This window comes from Medicago truncatula, chromosome 8, assembly GCF_003473485.1.
Source record: "Medicago truncatula cultivar Jemalong A17 chromosome 8, MtrunA17r5.0-ANR, whole genome shotgun sequence".
Lineage (NCBI taxonomy): Eukaryota > Viridiplantae > Streptophyta > Magnoliopsida > Fabales > Fabaceae > Medicago > Medicago truncatula.
In genome coordinates, this window is record NC_053049.1 from 42,901,818 (window position 1) to 42,913,699 (window position 11,882).

At 34.1% G+C, this 11,882-nt stretch overlaps 2 protein-coding genes across 3 annotated transcripts; both read right to left on the minus strand.

The window, feature by feature from the left end:
- Nucleotides 1-315: 315 nt before the first annotated feature.
- LOC11426089 (WD repeat domain-containing protein 83) lies at nucleotides 316-4,943 on the minus strand. Of its 2 annotated transcripts, none has more exons than XM_024771669.2 (9): nucleotides 4,875-4,943; nucleotides 4,491-4,701; nucleotides 4,298-4,400; nucleotides 2,583-2,690; nucleotides 2,345-2,454; nucleotides 2,144-2,251; nucleotides 2,024-2,069; nucleotides 1,567-1,698; nucleotides 316-884 (listed from the first exon to the last, which is right to left on the minus strand). In XM_024771669.2, exons 2-9 carry the CDS (start codon nucleotides 4,697-4,699, stop codon nucleotides 801-803), a joined length of 900 nt encoding a protein of 299 aa, XP_024627437.1. In that variant the 5' UTR covers nucleotides 4,700-4,701; nucleotides 4,875-4,943; the 3' UTR covers nucleotides 316-800. The 2 variants fall into 2 exon arrangements, with proteins under 2 accessions (XP_024627437.1, XP_013446856.1); XM_013591402.3 differs by having other exon boundaries at nucleotides 4,785-4,937.
- Nucleotides 4,944-7,472: 2,529 nt separating this feature from the next.
- Nucleotides 7,473-11,289, minus strand: LOC11438406 (probable mannitol dehydrogenase). Its single transcript, XM_024772113.2, has 5 exons — nucleotides 11,102-11,289; nucleotides 10,913-11,026; nucleotides 9,135-9,645; nucleotides 8,108-8,261; nucleotides 7,473-7,876 (listed from the first exon to the last, which is right to left on the minus strand). Exons 1-5 carry the CDS (start codon nucleotides 11,197-11,199, stop codon nucleotides 7,674-7,676), a joined length of 1,080 nt encoding a protein of 359 aa, XP_024627881.1. The 5' UTR covers nucleotides 11,200-11,289; the 3' UTR covers nucleotides 7,473-7,673.
- Nucleotides 11,290-11,882: the final 593 nt, after the last annotated feature.

Consider the following 11,882-nt stretch of genomic DNA (forward strand, 5'->3'; position numbering starts at 1 on the left):
TTTAGTTTCCAATCAATTTGACAAACAATCAATAAGATGGTAAACCAACCCAGCCCAAGGTATAACAGAGTGTTTTAAACTCTTGACTACCGGGTACATACATCATTTGTACACTATAGAGCTAAAAAATACGGTAGATCCAAAAAAGTGCTAGTACAATTATAAAGAAAAAAACAGTTTACCCCCAAACTAGCCAATATAAACAAATAAATAGCAGCAAAACATCGCTGTCTGTTATTTCTTTTTTTAACATTTGCGCTGGTGTTAGATCATTGGAAAACAAAAATCACGGATAAAGATCCCACAATAGATAGATTTGTAGCTACATAAAAGAATCTCAGCCACTTGTTCACCAATTACACTAGTAAAGTTACCCACAACCGACACAGGGAACACATAAAATCAATATTCAGGATGAGATCAACCGAGTAAAATTGGCAATAATCGATAGTACACACATAACTCATTCTCCCTTCAGACATAAAGTGAATGGCCCAATACACAAATTTTCAAGTTCACAAAAACTGTTATATGATTTGACTGAAAATCAGTGGGTTGCATGCATGCATCATAAACAGACCCCAACCATGTATTATTTACTATCTTCCAAATAAAATGCACATGTAAGTCAAACCTCCCCAAGAATGTTACATATATTATACTATCTAAACACTTCAAGTAACACGGTGTGGTGCCAACACCAATTGAAATTGAACATGTTATTATCGCCATACTGATTTGTATTGCCCTGTGTATGGCACGTGTGGAAACACCAGAGAAACTTGTTTGCATGTTGTTCTTTATGTCTTCCATACCCGAATAGTGCCATCTACAGATGATGTTATCATGCAGTTTTCCTTGGGGTGATAACTTACACTTGTTACCTGACAAAATAACTCATTCTTTTAGGTAATGATGACATTGTCTAGACTAAACTTTTACAATATTAAAATGAAGTATAAGATAGACTAATTAATGCAAAACAAAGTTCACACAGCAGACAAAAACTGCATCAATGATAAGTAATAACTGCTAATTGCATTGATGGTTAGCTTGACTGATTCATAGTACACCACTGCGTTTAGCAAAAGTATATTTGAAGCTTCAACAAAATTGAGGTGCCACCGTGATTTCGTCAAATTCACTTTAAACCCGAACATGCACTTAGATGTTACACAAGAGAGAGATCTTTGTTTACAACTAAATTATCATTCTATCTCAACTGTCAAGTGTCTGTGGAAAGGATTATTTTCATATTGGAACTCATATTCAATATCAATTGATATATGCAAAAGAAGTGGCTCTCAAACACCATCCACTCTGCCAGAAATTATATACTGATTTAAATGAAAACAAGTATATGATTTTATAACCAAGTCAATACTGTGAAATCCGCGGTTATCCCCCATCAAGAGGGAATTGAAAACAAAATGTTCCCGGAATTGAAAATCCACGTTAAAGTATTAGTTCAAGAAAGCTCTGTAACGCTCTTTTCTTTCAGTATTATCCTTCCACAGCTTTCTTCTAGAATGAATAAATTATTACTAGTAAAAAAAAACATTTTACCACTGAGGTGTGAGCTCTGAATTTTGAAACAACGGATGCATCTACAAGATCCCAGAAATAGACGAAGCCATCCTCAGAGCCACCAGTTACATGAGCATCCGTATTGGTAAGGCAGCAATCCAATTTGTAAGACTGAGGATCATTCAATAGAAACGATGAAATTTCAGAAAATGCTCTAGTCAAAAAGTTTGAAATGAATATAGTGAAGTTACTTAAAACAGAAGAAAAACATGCTTCAGGAATTGGTCATTGTAGGAATCAAAAAACAGTATTCCACAGATGCAGATATGTTAATGACAATGAATATCAAGTTGCATCCAAATAGCTTGTTCAAAAAAAAAAAAGTTACATTTAAATAGTTGAGAGCATGCATCTGCAATCTTCCTTAATTGGTAAGTAATGCTATATATGAGGAACATTTGAAAATGCTATAACCGGAAGTCATCTGTAGACTAACCTTATTGGTGTGTCCTTTATATTCTTGTAGTAGTTCCCCTGTGGTTCTGTCACAAAAAAGGACTGAATCTAACAGGGATATAGAACCATAGTAAATGTTCCCCAAAGGTAGTAAACATACCTATCCAGAAGACGCACAGTAGAGTCTAAGCAACCGGCTAGGATGCAGTTACCATCATTTGACATTGATATACAGTTGACAGGTTGCCCTAAGCTATCCGATATTTCTCTGTTGAACAAAATAGAGAAGCTTAGTAAACATAAATTCGTGAATCATGAAAAATACAAGTCTTGAAGTTTTTCTATAAATATAGTAACAAACCTTCCGATACGCATATCAAATGTTCGAACAGTTCCATCAACACTTCCTCCGATAATTTCCGTTTTTGTTAAACAAACAGACATCACACTATCTGCGAATGTGTCAATAATCTGCACATCATTTACAAGTTTCCGACTCCTGATTAATAAGCCAGCAGAGAGAAATTGGGTGCATCACATGTAATAACTAATTGATGAGGAAATAAGTGAGACAAGGGGAATGAGTTGATGAAATCAACCTGAATTGGCTCAGTGCTATGGGATCTGCAGTCCCAAGCACGCAATGATTGATCATAGCCTGCTGAGACTACAACTGATGAATACTCATTGAATTTTACACCATTTACCTGCAGAACAAATTACCTATCAGAACCTAAAAATCTATTGCCTGTTCTGGATTTAAGGTTGGGCAACATATATCAAAATGATGACAATCATTGAGAGCTAAAGACCAAGGTCGCAAAAAAGGGATCTGCCACCACAATTGTGCCTGTGCTGTCAAGGTTTTTGATGTCTCCAAGACCGTAGCATGACTGCAATTGCGGTTACATTTGCCGTATTTTATTGCAATTTTCACAACATCAAAAACAGCTACGCAACATCAAGGCAACCACAATTGCAGACGCAGTATAAACTCTTGAATATCTAAGTTTTAATTTTTTTTCCTTCATTGCATAAGAAACTATGGATTAAATATGGTTTCTAGTATTTGAGAGAGAAAAAAAAAATCAGATGGATCATTTTATTTTTGTTGAATGTGCACATTGGAGGAAAGAGTAAAGATAAAAGTGGTATCATTTGTTAAAAGCAGAAGCAATAGGCCAATAACAACAGTAGAGGAAAGAGTAAAGATAAAACCACATATTAACTACTGTATTAATATCACAAATCCTCACTTTCATGGTCTAAGAAAACAAGACAAAAGAAGAAATAAGAATAATGTTAAAATTTATGAATAACTCAAGCACGGAGGTTTTTTTTTTTTTTTTTTAATGGCAAAATATATCATATATAGATAAAACATGGGAATTAACCCGAAAGTACAAATGGAACCGGAGAAGGACAAACAAAAAACCCAGCACCAGTAGTGCAAGGGATACAGGAGAAAGACAAAAAACACGAGAAAAAAGAAACACAGCTAACGCCATAAGGGCACCACAAAAACCGGCCCCCAAAAAAACAAACACCAACCCCTCCAGCAAGGAAACAAGCTGTCAGGCAAACGCCGAGCAAGGGGCCACCAGCCAAAACACCCCCACGCAACCACAACACCACAAACCCTACCGATACCAGACTCAAGCAGGGAGGGTGATTGTGAATTTGTGACATAGGAATTGCAAGCTCGTGTTGCGGTGGTCTTTCATCTACACTCTCACTAAGGTTCACCGCTTCTCTGAAGTCCTACTTCCTAGTAGTGAGACTATATATGTTTCCTTGTGGTGGCACTGGAGTCCAGAACCATGTGCAATTAGAAAGGATTTACTAGTTACCAATATAATACAATCCCCGTTTTTCTTTAGATCTACTTGTTTCACTCCAATAGTATCATAAACAATAAAATATATTGACATGAGGAGGAACATATTAACTAGTTATATCATCGGCAATCGCCTGAATCTCAAGACATTCTTCGAACCAATCATAGACTTTATTGAGATAGGTAAACCAAAGGACCCCCTTGACAACCATATATGAGAATTTCATCTCGTACGGCTCAAAGCAGAGAGAAGGTTATGTAGATTTTTGTTTTGGACCAATTTTGTTTAAATTTTACATCATTAATTTCAAAACAATTAAAATTCATATCACAATATAAACCTGGCAGGCACATCACAGAATATGGACGACTTGTTGCAGTTTGTGTCTCAAATTCTTCTTAATAAATAGCAACGCTCAAGAACTAAACAAGTTGCTGTCTAGCAAAGTACTACAAGAAAAAGAGAATAAAAAGTACCTCACCATCATGGCCACGGAATTTTCTAATTACACGTCCAGTTGCAACGTCCCAATAATAAACCTGTCTATCTCCACCACAGGAACATAACTTGGAGTTGTCCCTAATAGTAAACAAAACAGAACAAAAATTCAGTTACATTTCATTCCATCACTCTTGAATGAAGAAGGTAAAGGTGAGAGAGTGAGTATACGTGGTGACGTGGACATCGCGGACTTCACGGCCATGGGATTTATAGGTTTTGATATGAATTCCACGGTGAGGATTCCAGAGGCGTATGGTACGGTCCTTACCGCAACTGAGGATATAATTGCCGTCGGAGTTGAACCTCGCGGCAAGCACGCCACCTTCGTGACCCTTGAGCACGTTCACCTCCTTCCGAGGAAGATCTTCCACACTCATAGCTACAGGTAATAAATGATTATTGATCAGTATAACTAGCAATTCCACCAATTCAAAATAATAAAATAAACAAATCATGGATTACATTGCCTCTATCTATCGTCTGTTGAATTTGGTTTAGCAGAAGTGGAAGAAAGCTGATAATGGTTTTTATAAAGTAAATAGCGATGCTCACCTACGCTGTAATCGGACTGCCTCAAAGTTGTTAGGGTTCTCAATAACAAAGATTATCCTTCTAAATTACCTAGCCAACTAATAGAAAGATATAATTTTTGTCGATGAAAATTTATAAATTAACATAAAAATTTATTATTATTTTTTTGGTAGATAACATAAAAACTTATTTATTTGTACTAACCAAAAGATTGACACTCACATGCTGTCTTTTCGCTTTTTTATCACGTTAATGCGTGTAGATTACCAAAGATAATTTATAGAAATTTTGCGTGTAAATTACAAACGATATTTAATATAATTTTTTATATAAATTAAAATTATAAGTGTATATATTTGTAACTTTCAAATGTAATAAACACAACAAACCATATTTATATTTTTCATTGACAACAATAATATAACAATTATAGCAAACATTTTTTTTTTTCTTTAAGTAGTCTAGTGGCTAGAAATCACACAATTTAATTGTGGAGAAGTGGGGTGTCCTGGGTTCGAACCCTGGCCCATGCATATAAATATGCAATATCCCTACCAACTGAGCTAAGCTCACGGGGATACATTCTTATATTTTTTGGCTCTGTTTGGTAAAAATAAACTATAAGCTAGCTGATAGCTTATAGCTGAAAAGCTTGCTTATTAAAAATAATGTGTTTGGTAAAATTAGCTGTTGAAGTGGCTGATAAGTATAAAATGACATAAAAGGACATGTTTTTTTTTTTTTTTTTTTTTTTTTTAAATATACATATAGGGGTGCCCCTAATATGGTCCCTTTTTTACAAGGTCCACATGTGGACCTCCTATTATGACCGGTTATAGTAGGTTACCCATTGCTTTTTTAAAAAATAAAATAATAATCTATATAAAAGTTGCACCAATTTGTTTGTCTAGGTAAAGGTTGCAATAGAGATGGCGGAGATACCGCCGGCGATGGAGGCAATGAGCTCTTAAGTTTCATTATGCATGTTTAATTTAAGTCGAAAATTTCATCATCTTTAAATGTTGAGGAGAGTTTTTGAGTAGCGAAAGTTTACATCTTTATACCATCACATAAAACAACTCCCACATCAAGTTACATGTATACTGTTAGATCTTATGAAAATTTTGCATTGATTGTGCAGTGAAGAGTTCGAGAAGGCAAAATGAAGTGTTATTGTTCATGGAAGTCAAAATTTCATCTCATGATTTGTGTTGTAAAGGAAGTGTTTTATGTTTTTATTTTGTTGAAGAAATTAAAATAAAAACTAGCTAAACATGAATCTAGAATTGAAGATCCATAAAGATTAAATTTCAATCTCAGTTTGGGCTTTATGTGACTTCTTATTTTGATTAGTAGAACCAAGACACAAAGATTAAAGACCATATCTAACTCCATAATCTTAATTAGCTCCCACCGTAGAATCATGAATGTGTTTTTCAAGAATATAAAGGAGGGTTTTGGTCACGAGGGGGAAGAGGGAGTTGGAGAGAGAAGAATAAAGTTGTAATACTACATCTACCTGCTATAATCGGTCATATTAAGAGGACCACAGCTTGACCTTGAAAAAAAGGGATCATATTAGGGGTTACCTACATATAGACACACACATTTTTTTGTAATGTATTTATTTTTTAATATTTTTAATTATAGTTAAATATGTTTTTGGTCCCTATAAATATTCAAACTTTTGGTCTTAATCTCCATAAAAAAATTCTTCGACCTTTAATCCTAAAAAAAAACTAACCGACAATTTTGATCTCTGCTTTATGAATCCCAAAAATAAGAGAAAGATGGAAACAAAATGTGAGCTAGAATATATAAAATTTTACAACGTACAATAGACTAATTATTTTTTTCTTTTAAAAAAAATAGGCTAGTTATTTTTTGTGTGGTGTACGGCAGATTAGTTATAGCAAAATATAAAGCATTTCCTTAAAAAAAAAAAAAACACACACACACATATATATATAAAGTGCTCCTTAAAAAAAACAACGTGACATTTTTTTAAGGGAAAAAATGGGGTGGTTATAAAGATGAACATGGGTAGTTGTTTAATTAAAAAAATAATTATTCAAATTAATAGGGTTAAAGTTGGAAGAAAATATAAAAAGCTACCAGCTATAAGTTAAAAAGCTACTTGAAATAGCTTTTCAAAAAACGCTATAAGTTCATGAAAAAAGCTTGTTACCAACCACGCCACGTTTTCATCTAACGAGCTTATAAGCTAATCCAACAAGCTATAAGCTAGCTTTTTTGTGTTACCAAACACAACCTTTATTAACAACAATAATATACATTATTATATAAAAATTGTTTAAGTGTATAATTGAAATAACAAAAAAATCAACTCAAAATGTATGTTGAGTTTTTGAAATGATTTTGATGATGAAATTAGGTGTTTTTGTTGATGGTGGTGTAGTGATTAGATGATGGTGATGTTGTTGGATTTTTTTTATGAATGTTGAGGAAGGTGGTGATAAAGAAGAAATAGAAGGAAGAATATGAAGAATATTCTGGATTTTTTCTTCTTTTAGATTTGTTGTCTTGTTTTTTGGTTTTGGTCCCTCTACGAATTTTGTTTTTATGGTTTTGATCCCTCTAACTTTCTGAGTCAGCATGGAAGAACGACAGATAAACATTATTTGCCACGTCCAAAATCAAAACATCTATAACTTACGGGGGGGGGGACAATAAAATAGACGACAATCTCATCTTCTATTTTTGCCAATCTTATATCTTATACAGATCTTAGCTTTTCTCAGGAAAATGAGAAATCCAAAGTTGAGGCTCCACACACATGTTGAAGAATCAAATTGGCCTCTACAAACTTGACAAGGAGTTGGCCACATCAATCACAAACCGATATTTCACATCAGCTTTGTGAAGCCTTTCCATGGCCGTGTTGATTTCGTCCATCCTAATCAACTCAATATCTGCAGTTATGTTGTGCTTGCCGCAGAAATCGAGCATCTCCTGAGTCTCCTTCAGCCCTCCAAAGTTACTCCCTCCTATAAGCTTCCGTCCTGCAGACAAGACATTAGACATGTGAAAATTTGGATATTTCATTGGTCAAAATTTATGTATCATAATAATGAAATGTAGAGTAGTTGAAAGTTTCAAGAATAGATGAGCATGTATAAATATTTCATTCAGTTCAGATTTGGAAGTAGCAGACTCGTTCTTGGTTTCAAACATCAATTCAAATTCACATATTATGGCATTAAAGAATTGACAGAGAACTATTGATAGTTTACCTGCAACTAATGGAAAGACAGAGAGCTCAAGGGGCTTGCTAGGCAACCCTACAGTGACCAGTTTCCCATTCAACTTCAGTAGACCAAGCAGTGGCATCAGGGAATGAGCAGCAGATATTGTGTCTATGATGTAGTCCATGGTTCCCATAGCAGCCTGCATAAAATTGTATTTAAACACAAATGCATTACAAGCAGATATTAACCAATCAAATCCATTGTTTTTGTTACAACAATCTGGTCCAAAAGAAAACAAATACAAAAAACGCAAACAGAGAACACATGATTTGATTATGGAGTTCAACCAATTTTGCCTACATCTGTGACTGCAGAGTTGCTGCAGACTGCAGTGCCTTTCTATTATTCAAACTCAGGTTTACAAGAATTAATTTTGTTTATATACTCGCCAGCTCGAACGACCTGCCCCCATTTATCAGTAAACTATGGTTCGTACCCAACAGCTTCACTACCAATCACCATGGAGAAGCAGAACAAAGATTCCTATATTACAGTTGATAGTGCAGCTCATCACTTTGATCCGTCTGACAAGAAGAAATCGCGATGAGATGCATATCATGGCTAAGATTTTCTGCCGCAAAGCCAATTGCAACATCTTGTTTCAGACAGCCATTTTATTTTATTTTATTCATGCTTTGTTTCCTGACAGAATATTATGTCATTGTGAAACCACTCTCTCCTGCAGTATTCTTTCTCATTTCTCATTGGCAGTAAGGTTTTGCTAGTAACTCAATTGTTTTATCATAACTTTTACATTATGTTAATATAGCTTATAAACAGTCAATACTAAGTACAAGAGTATGTCGTAAAATAGTAACAGTAAATTATAACAAGCAAAGCATATATCATTTATCACCACGAGAAATCAATCAAATCATATGCCAAGAGTTGAACATCATTATCCATAGTAACTCCTATATAAAACTGTATCACGAAATAAGAGTAAAACAGCTGAGAGCATAACCTATAGATGAAACAGGTTGGTTTTAAAGTTAATGGTGTGGTATCTTACCTTCATTTTTTCAGGGTCTTTGGAAACAAGGAAAGAATCAGCACCAAGTTTGTCAATGGCCTCGGTTTCCTTGTTTGGAGAGGTACTAATAACAGTAACCTTCAGCCCGAATGCTTTACCGAATTTGATTGCAACATGGCCTAACCCACCAAGCCCTGCCACTCCCAAATGTTTGCCTGGCTCAGTCATACCATAATATTTCATCGGGCTATACACGGTGATCCCGGCACACAGAAGTGGAGCACCAGCGTCAAGAGGTAAGTTGTCAGGAAACTGAACTACATACCGCTGGTGAACAACCACAAAATCAGAATAGCCACCATGGGTTCGTGTCCCTTTATAAGGAGAGTTATAGGTAAATACAAGTTTAGGACAGTACTGCTCCAAATCTTGATTGCAATTCTCACAAGTCTGACAAGACTCGACAATTACACCAACACCAACGTTATCACCCACTCTGAATTTTTTCACATTGATTCCAACTTTTGTCACAACGCCAACAATTTCATGCCTGCAAAACACAACCACAAAAGTCAATGCAAGTTAATCCCAAAGATGTCCTGATTTTACCATCATATAACTTATAAGCAAGTAATGTCCAATATTGGCTATTGCACAAAGCCATGAACGCATAAACTATTAATCAATAGTCAAGGATGAGAAACCAACTAATTTAACAATCAAATATTGCATCATTTCCACCAAAAATAGAAAACTGCAGTGAAAGTTTCCGCTTCTAGATCGGGAATATTGCATCATTTCCATCAAAAATCGCATAGATATCCTCCTTATTTTCAGTCTTTGCAGTGCACTTGAATAATTATTATTTGTAAATTGTAACACACCTAGACTTCATTCGTAACACAGACACATTATGTAATTTTGAGGTTACATGGGCCAATAGTTTACTAGGATTAATGAAAAAGAAACTTAAGTACCATAAACCATTAATGAAAAAGAATAAACAATTTAATATTTCAACACACTCATTGATTAACTTATTCATCAATGATAGATATCCTTTGCAACCATTCACTTTTGAGGATTCAAATTCTGTTTTTTAAGGTGATGTAGTGCCAATGCGTGTTAAACATGATTAAAGACAGGTAGGTGGTTATTCATATAATAGGTTTATTTAATTATCTGTTCGTAAGGGATTGTTTGGATAAACAACTTATTTGAAGCTTGAAGTACATGCACTTATCATGATAAGCGCTTATGTATAAGCTTGCATAAGCTATTTTTATAGGCAGAGAAAAAATAATGTTAAAATGTTTTTGTATATGATATAAGTTGTTTTTATAAGCTATATCAAAGAAGATACGAAAAGAAGTTAAAAAAAGCTTAAAGAATTATCATAAGGTGTTCTCATAAGTTCTTTCAAATAATCTCACAAAACTTATGCAAGTAGATAAACTCAAATAATACAATCGAAACATACACATAATTCCAAAGGTAAATAAAGTGAATTAAGAATTCTAATAGAGAACTATGTATGACATAATCATCAAGCAGAGCGTGTTTTAGTGAAAAAGTAACAATATATAATTCATGATGTCAGATCATATATTATATTTTAAGTTTAAAACAACCTCCACCTCTAATTTGGGGGGTAAAAAGAATTGGGATTATTTTTTTATTCAATTCAACAGAAAGACGGCAATAAACAAAGTAGAATCTAATAATAATTAAAATAAAAAATAAAAAATATCAGATTGCATGATACTATGCACTTTATTTCAGACTGCAAAAGAAAGAAAGAAAGAAAAAATACATACCCAGGAACAACAGGGTAAGTAGTGAAACCCCAATCGTTCTTGAGAGTGTGTAGATCAGAATGACAAACTCCACAATATAGAATTTTGACACTTACATCATCATCGCCATTTTCCCTACAAAAATGAAAAATAAAAATTAATCACGTAAAAAATTATAAAAGACTGAGATGAAAAGAAAAAGAAAAGAACCTTCTGGAGAAATGAAAGGGAGAGAGGGTGCCAGAAGTGTCTCTAGCAGCCCAACCAAAAGCTTTGAGTGGGAGTTCGGTTTCGGGTGATTTCGCCATCGATCTCTGCTGCTATTATTCTTTGTGTGAATGAAGTGAAGTGTACTAGCGTAGTGTTGGTGTATTTATTGACTTATATGAAAGAAAGAAAGAAAAAGTAAAGATCTCGACCTAATAATAATATTAATAGAATCAACACTCATTTAATGTACGTAACTCTACCGGCCAAATATGGACCATCTTAAAGTCTACCTCCTTCACTCATCTATAACTACATCAATAGAGTTGATATCCTCCTTGGTCCAACATAAACGATGGAGGGAACATTCAACACCCCAAAATAACATTGGAAAAAAAATGGAGAGAATAAAAAATAGATATATCTTAACCCAACACAGTGACTATGACAAATAGTGGATGAACGATAAAGTAGTAGAGAATTAAGATCTTTTCATTCATTTGTACAGATTTTTTTGTAAATACTTTTGAACACCTTGTGCTACTAGGAAAGATTCTTTTTTTTAAGTTTATATACCATTTTAGCTTCTCCAAAAAAAAGATCTTTTCATTTATTAAAATAAATAAATAATGTCATTTTAAAAGAGTTGATTCATTTCCTTATATTTGTGATGGGAGGGTATATATCACTTATGTCTCTGCCATCCCATCCCTAACATTTTACAAGCCTTAAGCCAAGTTCGAGAAAAAAACCCCTTTATTAATTATATCATTTTTTTTTTTAT

Excerpts from the sequence above, each read along its gene's own strand:
- LOC11426089 (XM_024771669.2), bottom strand. The coding sequence starts at position 4,699 with ATGAGTGTGGAAGATCTTCCTCGGAAGGAGGTGAACGTGCTCAAGGGT. Across the intron at positions 2,691-4,297 it reads TCCGTGGCCATGATGGTGAG|GTAAATGGTGTAAAATTCAA; the intron begins GTACTTTTTATT and ends TTTGTTCTGCAG. Across the intron at positions 2,455-2,582 it reads ATAGCACTGAGCCAATTCAG|ATTATTGACACATTCGCAGA; the intron begins GTTGATTTCATC and ends AATGATGTGCAG.
- LOC11438406 (XM_024772113.2), bottom strand. The coding sequence starts at position 11,199 with ATGGCGAAATCACCCGAAACCGAACTCCCACTCAAAGCTTTTGGTTGG. Across the intron at positions 11,027-11,101 it reads CCCTTTCATTTCTCCAGAAG|GGAAAATGGCGATGATGATG; the intron begins GTTCTTTTCTTT and ends TCATTTTTGTAG. Across the intron at positions 8,262-9,134 it reads AAGACCCTGAAAAAATGAAG|GCTGCTATGGGAACCATGGA; the intron begins GTAAGATACCAC and ends AATTTTATGCAG.